This window comes from Notamacropus eugenii, chromosome 5 (genome assembly GCF_028372415.1).
Source record: "Notamacropus eugenii isolate mMacEug1 chromosome 5, mMacEug1.pri_v2, whole genome shotgun sequence".
NCBI lineage: Eukaryota > Metazoa > Chordata > Mammalia > Diprotodontia > Macropodidae > Notamacropus > Notamacropus eugenii.
The window spans coordinates 68421582-68435507 of NC_092876.1; the positions used below are offsets into that span (position 1 = coordinate 68421582).

General features: G+C 53.3%; 1 protein-coding gene across 5 annotated transcripts; it reads left to right on the forward strand.

Moving 5' to 3' along the window:
• The first annotated feature begins 5 nt into the window (after nucleotides 1–5).
• Nucleotides 6–13374, forward strand: SYTL1 (synaptotagmin like 1). 5 transcript variants are annotated; one of them, XM_072609506.1, is made up of 15 exons: nucleotides 6–143; nucleotides 2633–2882; nucleotides 5526–5674; nucleotides 6056–6110; nucleotides 6212–6263; nucleotides 6643–6718; nucleotides 9136–9356; nucleotides 9683–9814; nucleotides 10087–10253; nucleotides 10348–10450; nucleotides 10851–11009; nucleotides 12111–12189; nucleotides 12325–12424; nucleotides 12541–12746; nucleotides 13158–13374. In XM_072609506.1, the coding sequence occupies exons 2-15, from the start codon at nucleotides 2755–2757 to the stop codon at nucleotides 13295–13297; spliced, it is 1767 nt and encodes a 588-aa protein (XP_072465607.1). In that variant the 5' UTR covers nucleotides 6–143; nucleotides 2633–2754; the 3' UTR covers nucleotides 13298–13374. The 5 variants fall into 5 exon arrangements, with proteins under 5 accessions (XP_072465607.1, XP_072465609.1, XP_072465608.1 ...); XM_072609508.1 differs by having other exon boundaries at nucleotides 6667–6718; XM_072609507.1 differs by having other exon boundaries at nucleotides 32–143; nucleotides 2574–2882.
• Nucleotides 13375–13926: the final 552 nt, after the last annotated feature.

The window sequence follows — 13926 nt, forward strand, 5'->3', positions numbered from 1 at the left end:
GTGTTTCCTCCTCCCCAGGTTGAGTCAGCTTTAGAACTCAGTCGCTACTTCTCTCTCTCCGATCTGGCTGCCCTGTCTGCCCTAGCCAACACAACAGAGGAACTGGGGTCACCCACAGAGCTCCCCATTCTGGATCCCGACAGGTAATGCTCCCCAGGGGCAGTAGGGCCCTCCAATGGAGGAACTGTGCTCATCTCTGGGCAGGAAACAGGTGGGAACTATCTTCTTTGGCCACCCTAGGCCCTCCACAAACTTCGGGGTACCCTTTCTGTCTCTCCCCCCTGGAAACTACTAGAGAAATCCATCTTAATGAGGGGACAGAGTGTGGATCTGGAGTCCAGGACTGACAATCAGACAGACAGATGTGTCTAGAACTTCTGCCCTGCAGATTTTGCAGAAGGGTAAAGATGCCTAGGTTTGTGTGTTATTTCACTGGTTCTGAAGAGAGACCTGAGGAGAGGGAGCTAAGGATGGGGAACTTGCCCCCTTTTTCCTATGGCCATGGCATCAGGCAGGCATGGGGTCACAGATACCCCCCCTGCTAACACACACACATGTACACACAGGTGGCACTAATGCTCCCCTGTTTGGCAGTAGGTCCTAGTTCACATAACCCAAGGTTGTGCCACAGGTGTACAATACAGCCCAGCTCCAGGCAATACACAGACACACAGCTGACCTTTTGGAGGGGTCCATGTCCCATATACACCCCAGAAACCTGGCCTACTCAAAGAAACCACCTCACAGATAGGTACACAACATCCCACACCCAGGAGTCCGTGGACATCTTGGAGAGACACAGACACAGACACACAGGGACAAAAGCACCTGACAAGGAAAAAGTAGATACAAACAGCCCAGGCATCAAACGAACAACACAATCCGTTATGCACACAGGCCAGGGCTAGCCAGACCAGAGGCCCTTCCCCACTCTGCCTAGTTCCACAGCGTTGGGCCTTGCAGTAGGCTCTCCCCTGGGTCCCCCAATTCCAATGTGCCCATCTGTTTGTCTGTCTAACCCAGGGGACCCTAAACAGCACTGAGCTTGTGAGATCTGTCAGACTAGGTCTTCTACTTGTTCCTCCCCCCAATCCCTTGGTGTATTTGATCATTCCTCCATCCCTCACCCTACCCTTATTTGCAAAAGGAACTATTGTCTTCTTTTTAAAGACATTCTCCCTTCATCATCTCCTTAAGTTACTGTTCCCCCAGCCTCACCATCTGCACCTCCTCCACCACCTCAGCCAAGCTCTGGGGAGAACCAAAGCAAGAGTTTTGGTGGGTCTGAGCTAGGTCCCTACTCTTAGCAGGGAGATGGGGGTGAGCTTCCCTCTCCAGAAGAGACAGCAAGGAGGAGTAACCTAGGGCCTGCATGTTGGGTGCTGACTCAGGATGGGAGGGTTGTGGGTGGGTGAGAACTCAGGATAAGACCTGCCTGCTGTCTGTAACACACCCTGGAACCCCCAGTGCAGGGAAGGGAAGGCCAGGGAGCCTGGGGAAGATTTTGTGGATCCTGAGACCACCTCTGGCAAAGCAGCAGGCACCTATGTCTGTCTTTCTACCTGTTCCCTGGGGCTCCTTCCTTCACCACCACCCCACCTCCCTCACCCCCCGTCATTGAACAGCAAATGTTTTCTGCTTGAATGGCAATGATACCTTGGTGCCCAAGCCCAAGGAAGCTGGGAAGGATCTAGCATGCTGTTTCCTCAGGCTTTACTCCTTGGGGAGCACCCCCCCACACACACACACACACTGAATGAGGTCACAGGACAGTGTTCTGCCTGGCACCAAGAGCTGCCATGAATGGCCCCTGGGGTCCTGCCAAGCACAGATGGGTTCCAGAGACATCCCTGAAGGCAGGGGCCCAGGAGGGGGTGGGGAGAGTGGGTGGGGAGCCCTGAACAGCACTACCAGGGACGTTTATTGGAGTGAGTCCTAGACTGTGCTTGGGGTGAAAGTAGGGGTTAGGTGGGTGTGGAAGAAGGTTGGGAAGGAAGTTGGGGGAGGTTGCCTCATACAGGAAGGCAGAGGCCATATCAGTGAAGAGGTTGGGGGCAGGGGAGCCCCAGGGCCCGAGCCTTCCAGGGTGGGGACAGAACGGATGTGGGGAAGTGATTCTATCTCTGGGTCTGTGCACATGGGTATATTACCAATGGCGATGAGGATGTGTGTATGTGGGTCTGCTGCATGCTTGCTTGCCTCTCTATAAGCCAGCTCTGTCCATGTGCCCAATGTCTACATATATGTACCCATGGGACACCTCCACATCCCTGTGCCTCTGTCTGAGGAGGCATTTGCCCTCCTGTCCACATTCATACCTATGTTTGCCTGTGTTTCTGGGCACACGTATGCATATGTGTAATGTGTACTTGTCTGTACCCTTGGATCTTCTAGCTTTAGGTTTGCCAAGTCTATACTGACCCTACCACTGCTGGCATCCTCTGTACTGACACCCTCTGTTGTCCTTCTCAGCCCCACTGAAGCAGAGGCAGAGACTCAGGGCCATGTCAGGCCCAGGGCACAGGGCGGGCTAGGTTTGGGCCTGAGTGGGTAGCTATAGGAATCTTTCCTAGGGGGATAGGCGAGGCTTATTGCTGGACCCAGTGGCCTGATCTTCAAGCAATCTCCTTAGGGAAAAGCTGCCCACAGGCAGCCTGGACATTGTTACCAACTGATGTCACTGAGCGTGCCTAGGACATCAGGAGGATCCCTCTACCACTGCTGGTTCTGGGGGCTGCTCAGCCCTGCCATCCCATGGCGTATGAAGTGGAGGGAGATACACTGCTGGATCTCAGCTTCCTTACTGAGGAGGAGCAGGACGCCATCACCAGTGTCCTGAGCAGGGATGCCCGTCTGCGCCAACTGGAGGAGGGAAGGGTCAGGTGAGGGTGGAAGCAGGGAATAGGGATCAGAGGTGGATGGAAGAGAATTAAAACTTCTGAGAACATAAGAGCTGCAAGGGACCTTAAACCACAAGATGTTAGACCAGTAAGAGCACTTAGAACATAGATTGTGGGTGTAGAAAAACCTTAGAACACAGAATGTCAGAGCTGGGAGGGGCCTTAGAACATGGAATGTCAGAACTGGGTGGGACCTTAGAACATGGAATGTCAGAGCTGGGAGGGGCCTTAGAATATGAATGTCGGAACTGGAAGGGACCTTCAAATATTGGAATGTTGAGCTGGGAGGGACCTTAGAACATGGAATGTCAGAGCTGGATGGGACCTTGGAACATGGAATGTCAGAGCTGGATGGGACCTTAGAACATGGAGTGTCAGAGCTGGATGGGACCTTAGAACATGTAATGACAGAGCTGGATGGGACCTTAGAACATGGAATGTCAGAGAGGGAAGGACCTTCGAATATGAAATACCAGAGATGGAAGAGACCTTAGAACCTAGAAGTTTAGAACATACAGTAGCAAAGCATCTCATGGATCATAGTATACCTAGAGTTCAGTAAAAAATCTGAGAACATCTGTTGTATTATCCTTGTGGACAAGATGGAGAGATGTGGGTTTAAATGATGATTCAGTTATGGGGATTTGTGATTCAAAAAATGACCCAAATAGTAGTCATCAGTGTACAGATGTCAACTTGGAGAAAATCTGTAAAGGAGTAGTCCCTAGGGACCTGTCCTTGGCTGTCTGGGGCTGCTCAACATTCTTATCAATGATATGGATTAAGTCATAAATGGAATAGTCGTAAAACTGATGAGTGACACAAAGCTGGGAGAGATGTTAGATGGTAGAGTCAGGATACCAAAAGGACCCAACAGGTTGCAGCGATGGCCCCAATGAAATAATGTGAAATTTAATATGGAGAAATATGAAATCCTGCTTAGGTTCAAGGCATCAACTCCATGAGCACAGGATGGGGAAGAATGACCTAAAGATTAGTTCCTACAGAAAGAAAGAGAGTCAGGGGTCTTAGTGGACACAAGCACAACAGTGTGGCATAGCAGAGAACAACAGCTAATGCTATGCTACCTTCAGAAAGGTTTATTTGACCCTGCTCTGATGATGTGGAGTATTGGAATCTAGTTCTGGGTGCTATGTTTGAGGAAGAACCTTAACAAGCTAGAATTTGCCTAGAAGAAGGTGGTTAGGATCCAGGGGACTGAAGGACCTGGAGAAGAGGTGACTAGGGGCAGGGAGGAGACAGGATAGGCTGTCATGTAGATTAGAGACAGGTCCTGCATTTGGGACTTCGGCAGATGAGGAAACATCCGATACTGGTAAGCCAGTCAACAAGCACTTATTAAGTGCCTACTATGTGCTGGGCATCATGCTAGGCACTGGGGAATATAAGGAAATGGGTTTAAATGGGGGCACAACCACAAAGCAATATATAAAAACAAGACCTGTGCAGTATCACTTGGAGATAATTCCACAGAGGGAAGACACTAACTTTAAGGAGAATCAAGTTTCTTCTTGTAGGAGGTAGGATTTTTCACTGGGATGTGAAGGAAGCCAGGGAGGCAAGGATGTGGAGGGAGAGGATTCCAGACATGAGGAACAACCAGAGAACATGTCAAGAATTGGGAGCTGGAATGACTTATGTGAGTACCAGCCAAGAGGCCAGTGTCCCTGGACCAGAGAGTACAGGTCAGGGAGGAAGGTGTAAGAAGAAGGGAAAGGCAGGAGGGGATTTGGTTAGGAAGGGCTTTAAAGGCCATAACAGGGGTCTAACGGTAGCACCTACCATCCAGGGGTGCCGTGAGAACCAAATGAGACAACTGTAAAGTGCTTAGCACAGGGCTTGGTGCATAGTAGGTGCTAAATACAGATTAGTAGGTTATTGTTCTCATGATTATCACACTGAGGATTTTCTGTTATGTTATATTTGATCCTGGAGGCCATAGGGAGTCACTGTTGTCTAATTGTATAGGAAGGTGAGACGGTCAGATCTGAGCTGTAGGAAGATCAGTTTGATGAGCGAGTAGAAGAGGGAGATGACGCATGGGACCAATACAGACAGGTTGTTGTTGTTTGTTTTGAATTTTAGATACCCCTAAGAATTTACTAAGAAGTAAAAGTGATTTTCCGAAGCCAGGATACATCAGTTAGGACTTGAACTCAGGTTTTTCTGTTACTACAGCCAGCTTTCTATCCACTGTTCCAATCAGCTTCTCATGTGTCAAGTAGAAGAGGGGTTAAGCTTGTTCCGTTGAAGTACAGAGGGAAGAACCTGGAGCAAGCTGCAGTACAATTTTCAAAGAGGCCTATCTAAGCTGCGGTGGGAGCTGTCCAAGGTGGGGCAGGCTGCCTTGTAGGGGAGGTCTTCAAGCAGAGACACCATGATCCCTTGTTGCATATGGGTCGTAGAGAGCTTCTGAGGTCCCCTCCAGCTCTAAGGTTCTATAACCAAGGAAAGAAGCCTTGGAAAAGGGGAGAGGAGGTGAGGGTGAAGGAGGTGGGGGCTGGAGAGAGGGATGCAGCTATTTAGGGAGAGCTGCCAAGCCTGAGGCATTAAAGAATCTAGCAGGGACAGCAACAATCAATGCCCATGTTAACATCTCCACAGCAAGCTTCGAGCATCACTGGTGGACCCTGGGCAGCTAAAGACCCTGACAGGTGACTGGTTTAGAGATGCCCGCTCCCAGCGGCACCGCCATGCCCGCCTGGGTTCTGACCTTGTTCGAGCCTCCATCCGCCGGAAGAAGAGGTCCAGGGGTGAGGAGACACTGCTCCAGGGACCAAAGGCCCCTAGGAATTTCCATTTGGAGCCCCACCCCACTGTCTCTGAACAGTGCCAGGCAGGAAGTAGGCATTTGGGTCCCCAGCTTGTGGGCCTTGGTGCCCCTGCCACGTATCCCTGATTAGCCTGGAACACATCTCCTACCCTTCCCTGGTCTTTCTTGTGGCTTAGCATGAAGTTAGCCTCTTGGGCACTGTGTCATCCATCCACACTGTCCCTGTGGACTTGCACCCATTTGACCTAAACATAAGGGGCAGAATGTGTTTGCTGGGAGGACTGGAACATTGTACCTAGCCCATCTGGTGGTTACAAGGACATTGGAGGTAGGGAACACTGAGGCCCTTACTTTGGCACAGGTGAGCCAGAGCTGGGGAGTGAAGGAGAGCCTGAGGAGGAGGAGGTGGGCTCCAGGTAAGAGGGGATGGGAGCCTAGGGGATACGAGTTGGGGCACCAGTGGGGCTGAGAGCCCCAGAAGACCAGAGTCCTTTCCCTGATATGCTTTTCCCTGCAGTCTCAGGCTCTCCTTGGAGGTGTCCACCCCAGAGAGGGGCAGTGAAACTGAGGTGAGTGGGGAGCTGGTAGAATCCCTGGGGATGCAGCTGTGGTGAATGGGACACAATTTATCAACTGACTCAGGCAGGAGGTGAACTGCCCTGGGCTAGGGTTGGACTTTTGTGGGACTGGAGCCCAGGAGGGCTGAGCCTAGAAGGTCCTGAGTCAGGCTCCCAGCCACCTCCTCCCACAAGCTTTAGGTCAGCCTGAGCCCTAAGGGGGAGTCAAGCAAGCTGTTCAATGAGAGTGGGAAGAGTCTAGGACAGGCTAAACTGGTCCCACAGCTCAGGGTTCTCAGCCTCACCCTCAGGTTCAGGACATAGCCACCAAAATCTGACCTCTAATCTCCTATTCTTCACTCTCTCCTCCTCACCCCCACCACCCTCCCAGCCTTTCTCTTCTCTGTCCTTCCAGGCTCCAGCCCCAGCCCCAGCTGAGGAAGATTCAGGCTCCCAGGCTCAGGCAGGTGAGCAGCCTTGTGTGTGTGGGGAGGGGCCAAAGAAAGAAAATACTGGGGGAAGTAGGTGGGACTGGTACTAGGAAAAGCAAATGGAAAATCCAGGCTTGGTTCAAGGGAAGAGATCCTAAGTGGGAGTCGGGATGCTGGATTCTAATTCTAGTTCTGCCACTAAAGCTGTGTGACCTTGGGTAAGTCACCTTTCACAAATTCATTGATTGTCAGAGCTGGAAGGGATCTTAGAACACAGAATGTCAGAGCTGGAAGGGCCCTTAGAACACAGGATGTCAAAACTGGAAGGGATCTTAGAACACAGGATGTCAAAACTGGAAGGGATCATAGAACACAAAATGTCAGAGCTGGGAGGGACCTTAGAACATAAAATGTCAGAGCTGGGAGGGAACTTAAAGCCTGTCAAAACTGAGAAAGCATGCAAATAGAAATCCTCCTTCCTAATTGTAAATGTGTGGAAATTGAGAGCCAAAAAGATAAGGGAAGACTCCATTCATATACTGACTACTGTGTTGCCAGAAACTGTGCTCAACACTATTTTCCCCCGACAACAACCCTGGAAGGTAGGTGCTATTTTACAGATGAATGAGGCAAAAAGAAGTTAGCTGGCTTTCCCCAAGGCCTGAGGCTGGATTTGAACTCAGGTCTTCCTGACTCCAGGCATAGTGCTCTATCCACTGCCCCCAAGGGAAGTCATATCCCCAAGGCAATGAAAAGAGGCTACCAAGTCAGAGCTAAAGCTTGGTCTGGCCAGGCCAAAGCTGCTGTTCCTCACTGCCTATTCTTTTCCTCAGTATAAAGAGAGGCAAGAGACAGCGGCAGCAGTAAGCCAGCCTTTTCTTGTCCCATGGACCGCTCTTGCAGTATGGTGAAATCACTGGATCTCTTTTCAGAATAAGATTTTTAAATGTGAAAAATAAGAAGGATTACAAAGGAAACTAATAATTTAGACATTATTTAAGTTATCATTAAAATAGTTATAGAAAGATTTTTTAAAATAACAGACCCTTCTCAAATCTCTGAACCTTTTTGGGTTTGTGGGCCTCTGGACTAGATGGATCAAGGCTTTTCTCTGCCCTGAGGTAACTTCCGGGTAGAACGACCTGTATTCTAACTTTCTATATATTAGAGTCCTGACAGTTAATCAGTTAATATGTATTAGGTTCCGTGTCAGTGCAGAACACTCTGCTGGGGAGAGACACAAAATGTCCTCTATCCTCAAGGAATTTGCAATCTATTAAGGAGATAAGACAAACACAGAGGGCTGTACTACACAATACTGAGTGATAAAGGCTTGGAACTAAGAGGCAGCATAGGATGGTACTGGAGCTGGAGCTAGAAAGGTCCACGGACCCAAACTATGCCTTTGTCAAATATTAGAGTTGGGACCATAGAAAGAAGGACAGAAGCATTTATTAAGTGCTTATGTGATCCTCAAGCCAACTTTGGGAGGTAGGTGTTATGATCTCCACTTTACACTTGAAGAAACCGAGACAGATAGTGATTACAGGACTGGTCCAGGGTCACACCTCTAGTGTCTCACACAGGTCCAATCTGTGGTCACATTTGAAATCAGATCTTCTTGACTCTGGCGTCCCCTGGTGACCAAGGGCTTGTCACAGCCCCTCCGAGCTGGTTTCCTGTCTAAATCAGGCATGACACTTTGAGAGGATTGTTGTGAAATGCAGAGGAAATCAATCATGTAAAGGGCTTTGCCAACCTTAAACTGACAGCTACATGTTTGTCATTATTACGCAACATTGTAACACCCCATGTTCTGAAGTCTCTTCCTCCTCGGACAGTTTGTGTTCTAAGGGCCCTTCCAACTCTGAAATTCCATTTTGAGGGTTCTCCTATTTCAGACATTCCATGTTCTAAGAGCCCTTCTGGCTCTGATACTGTTTTCTAAGGTTTCTCCCCAGTTTGGACATTTTATGTTCTAAGGCTCTGTTCCAGTTCTAAATTTCTATGCTCTAATAAATGTCTCTTGACATCCTGCCATCCCTCCCCGGCTCCCTTTCCCAACTTGAGGTTGTCAGATGTGCAAACACTATATAATTTCCCTGGAATAAATCGCTGTATGTGTGTGAAGTGTTGGTCAGTCAACAAGCATTTAAGGGCCTACTATGTGCTAAGTGCTAGGCATATAAAGAAAGGCAAAATCACTTTCTAGGTGAGACCCAAAACGGATGGCCCACCCTGCCCGAACTTGCTCAGCTTTTGCACAAAGTTTTTGTTTGTTTTTTGAGAGGAAGAGCTGTCTCTCAGCTTTGGAGGTGTCCAGGCTGGAACAATCACTTACCTTGGTTCGGAGGGCTAAGCTGGGGTGGTGGTAGTACTGTGTGTTGCGGGGGTGTGTGAGGGCTATGGTGGGGTGTGGGTGAGTGTTTTACATCCTGCCCTATTCCTCGTAGCTCCAGGTACGGACCCCAGCTCCGGTGTAGAGGGCTGGGAGGAGGAGGTAGTAGTGGAAGACGAGAAACAGGAAAAGAAGAAGGAGGAGGGAGCAAAGGAGGAGGCGAGAGCCAGAGCGGTCCAGGAACCGGAGCCGGAGCCGGAGCCGGAGCTGGGGCCAGAACCTGAGCCGGAGGGGAAGGCGAAGAAGGAGAAGGCGCCCAACCCTCCCCTGGTTCAGGTAGGCAGGATTGACTTTCGGAGCTTTCCCAGCAGGCTACTCCCAAGATGTGGAGCGGAGGGCACGGCCTGGGGCACCTCTTTCCCTCACTCGCCACCTTCCTTTGCCTCAGAGCTCTGGGCTCTCAGGAGCCCCAGGGCAGGAAGTCCGTGCTCTCGGGGCCCTCGAGTTGGGTCCCCTTAAGTAAGGGGCCAGGAGGCTTGGAGAGGAAAGGGAGGGGATGGGGCTTCTCCGGGAGGCAATGGCAGGGAAGGGGGGGGACGTCAGCAGCCTAGTTAATCCGGGGATGACTCCTCTGCCCCCTCATTATTCCTTCCCCGTTTCAGGGTAAGCATGGTCTCCAAAGCCTGGAGAATGGGGAGGAGGAGTCCTTAGATTCCCCGGGGCGGGGCTCCGCTCCCCCCTTCAACCGCATGCTGAGCAGTAGCTCCTCAGTGTCCAGCCTCAGCTCTTCTACGGTAAGGGACAGGGGCGGGGACGAGGGTCCTGTACTTGAGGAGGGACAGACCTCGGCTTGATCTCTACCTGGCCCTATCTGATAGGGCGCCTTTTCTCTGGGCTCCCTCCCTATACTGTACCCTAGCTGGGTGCCCTAGTCTGAGCCCCCTTGCCCCGCCCGTGCCCTCGTTGAGCCCCCTTGCCCAGCCCGTGGCCCCCGTTGCCCCTCACTGAGCCCCCTCCCCACGCCTGTGCCCTCGCCGAGCCGCTGACTGCCCCGTCGTGTCCGCAGCTGAGCGGCAGCCAGCTGAGTCTGCACAGCGAGGGCGAGGCGGGCGCGGTGCCCGTGCGCGGCTCCATCCAGTTCTCGCTGCTCTACCAGCCGATCCCCGGGGAGTTGAGGGTGCAGGTGATTCAGTGCCAGGGGCTGGCCCCGGCCCGGAAGCGCCGCTCGGACCCGTGAGTGGGGGGCGGGAGAGGCTGGGGGAGCCTCAGCGCGAACCGAGGCTGGGCTCTCCTGGGCCCTAATCCTGCCCCGCGTCCTCTTCCCCAGCTACGTGAAAAGCTACCTCCTCCCAGACAAGTCCCCGCAGAGCAAGCGCAAGACCGCGGTGAAGAAGCGCAACCTGAACCCGGTGTTCAACGAGATCCTGCGGGTGAGGAGGGGCCCCGGAGCTAGTGCAAGAAGCTGGCCCCGGAGGGAGGGAAGGGGCGGAGCCAGGAGGGTTGGGCCGGGCCGAGTGAACGGGGCCAGGAGCTGGGCCAGGCTCTGGAGGCGGGGAAGGGTAACTTGTTAGGGATGGGAATGGTCGAGGGGCGGGTCTGAGGGTGGGACTTGAAGGGCTGAGGTGCGGGGGAAAGGGGCGGAGCTTAGAGGGTGTTGAGGATGGAGGAGATGGGGCGAGGTTCGAAGGACAGGCCAGAAGAGCTCGTTAAAGGCGGGGCCAAAGCGGGAGGGGTGTGGCCGTGAAGGGCGTGGCTGAAAAGGGACCCACCCCTACCCTTCAAAGTGGTGCCCGCCACCTAACATCCTTAACCCGGCTTTCCGGCTCCCAGTACTCGGTGGAGCAGTCGGAGCTTGGCGGCCGCGTGCTTCACCTTTCCGTCTGGCACCACGAGAGCCTCGGCCGCAACCTCTTCCTGGGCGAGGTCGAGGTGCCCTTGGGCACGTGGGACTGGACTTCCCAGTCGGCCTGGCTGCCCCTGCAGCCCCGGGTAAGGAGACCCTGGGCCCTGGCACCAGCCCACCGGGACCTTCTTAATAGCCTCAGCCGTCCTTTCTCTGGGCCCGCCTCACATTATCTCCCCCCAGACTCTCCCCCTAAATCTCCCTCCCCCGCTACGTGGGATCCTTGCCTTTCAGAGCCTGTCTTTTATCACTTCCTCCCCTAATGCCTGATCCCTTCTGCCCCTATTTCTCAGCCCCGCCTCCATGCCAACCCTTCTCGGACCCCGCCCCCTGATATTGCCTCTGAGTCTTTATTCTGGACTGTCCAATCTCCTGATGCTCCCTTCTCTCAAGTCCCGCCCCTTGACAAGTGTTTCTCTCAGGTTCCCTCCTCTGGCCCCTCCTCCTCTCAAGCCCAACTTTCTTCCTCCAATCAAACACACCCCTCCATGTACCCCCTTCTATGCCTCCACCCCGTGATGCACCGTCATCTTTGTCCCCAAATCCTAATGCAGCCTCCTTTCCACACCCACTCCCTGACGACTCGACTCCCCGGGGTCCCCCTCTGCTAAGACCTACCCTGACACTTCAGCCACTCACGTCCCTCTCCCAGATGCTTCCTTCTCTCAGGTCTGGGCCCCAGACTCTTCAGCTTCCCATAATCACCGCCTTTTAAGTCCCAGACATTAGTGATCTCTCCTCTCAGTGCCCCCCGCAACGAAACCCTCTCTAGAGCTTCAATCCTTCAAGTGCCCTTCTGTTGAGCCCCACCCTCCCAAAAGTTCTCTTTGGCCCGACCTTCCCGAGAGCTCTCCTCTCAAGTCCCCTTCTCGAGCCCCATTCATCCAAGAGACCTTCGGCCAAACCCCCTCTCAAGATACCTCCTCTTGAAGGAGTTCTCCCCTCCACCTTCCCAAGGGTTCTTATCTCAGACTTTACCCCGCCAAGAGTCCACCTTTCTGGCCCCAATCTCCCCGAGCTCGCTCCTCTCTGACTCCAGTCTGCCAAGCTCTGTCCTCTCAGGCCCCAGAGCATGGTGGTCCCTCCTCTCTGGTCCTACCACCTGATGTTTACTCCTTTGAGCCCTCCACCCCCTGAAGCTTCCTTCTCTCAGGTGCCACCCTTGTTGGCTCCTCCTTTCCCCACAGGCCCCACCTTCCCCGGACGGGCTCCCAAGCAGGGGGCAGCTGTCTTTGGCCCTCAAGTTCATCCCAGCTGGAGCAGAAGGTGAGGGAGTCCTTGCTGCAGTGACACCCCTTGGGAGTACAGGGGTGCAGCCTAACGGGACCCTTCCTCAGGTGGGGTGGGGAGGAAGGCCATCGGACCATAACCAGAGCTCTGTCTCCTCTCCTGCGAGTGCAGGGGCGGGGCTCCCTCCCAGTGGAGAGCTGCATTTTTGGGTGAAGGATGCACAGAACCTCATCCCCTTTCGCTCAGGGCCCCTGGACAGCTACATACAGTGGTGAGAGTACCCCACTTAACTTCCCTGCTACTCCCCCTCCCACCCCCATGCTACCTGTTGTGAACCAATCACCTGCTGCCCCTAGCCAGGCCCACTTCCCCACCCTGTCCCCCTAGCTCAGTGCTGCCGGATGACAGCCGAACCAGCCGCCAAAGGACAAGGGTCGTCCGCCGCAGCTTGAGCCCAGTCTTCAACCACACTATGGTCTATGACGGCTTCGAATTCGATGACTTGCACCAAGCCTGTGCGGAGCTATCCCTTTGGGACTATGGTACCCTGGGCAGTCGCCTGCTGGGGGGTACTCGCCTCAGCCTGGGCACTGGTGAGCAGGGCACAGAGACTTAAGCTGAGGGCACCAAAGGGAGACTAGATGGATGCAGGGGGTAGGGCACATAAAGTGAAGTCTGGGTAGGCAGAGTGAGGGAGGGATGAGTGGGAGAGATGCAGTGAGGGTTGACTGTGTGGTGAGAGGGAAAGGGGAGACTTGGATGTGCTGGCCCAGGGTAATCAGGGTACCAAGGATGGATGGGTGCTTGTGTATCTGGAAAGCTGATGGTCCTCATGCCCAAGTGTCACTCAGGTGGTAGAGGGTTGAGGGGAACAGAGGGCATGGGGTGATGTCAAAGATTCCCCCCCCCCTTGGCAAAGGTGCTTAATGTACTTTGATTTGCTTGAGCATCTTGATTGCTGGGGAGGGCAGTGCCTGCCCATGAAACTACCTTTTGCCCACCAGGCAGCAGCTATGGGCTTCAGGTGCCATGGATGGACTCCACCCCTGAGGAGAAGCACCTGTGGCAGATGCTGTTGGCCCGGCCCTGCGAATGGGTGGATGGGCTCCTGCCCCTCAGGACCAATCTTGTTCCCAGGACGTAGCTGTGCCAGTCCCTGCCAGGTGCTGGGGCAGGAGGGGCCTTGGACAGGGATAATAAAGTCACTACCACAGTCTAAAAGGCCCTGGGATCTGCTTGGGGACCTGAGGGGTCTGGGAAGGTCAGCTTCTCTCCAATAGGAGAAGATCCCAAGGTTGCTGCACGGCCTACCCACAGACCTAGGGAACGGTGACAGGTCTGCTTCCCAGAACCCTCGGGCTGTGGCAGCAGGGGACAGGAGAAAAGTCACTTGGGACTGCTGGTGCTCTAGACAAGATGGTCACTTGTGAGGACTGGGCATGGGGACATCCTTTGCCCACTGTCCTCTTCTGCCCCTTCTCTGCCTTCCATCCTCTGGGCCTCTGTCTGGGCCTGTTTCCAGCTCAATGCCTCTCTCCCTGGATACTTCTGGGCACACATCCTGCCACTGTTTCTCTGAGTGGAACAGAAGGTCCTTGAAGGCCATGACTCATTTGTTTCTCTGTATCCCCAGTGCTTTGCCCTTAGTAAGGGCCTAATAAATACTTTGGATTAGATAGGGGATATATGGTCAAAAGGAAGTATGGACCGGCTGTAAGCCAGGTGGATGGGGAGATCGATTGAGACCCAAAGGGAGGAGTTTCAGGGGAAGCC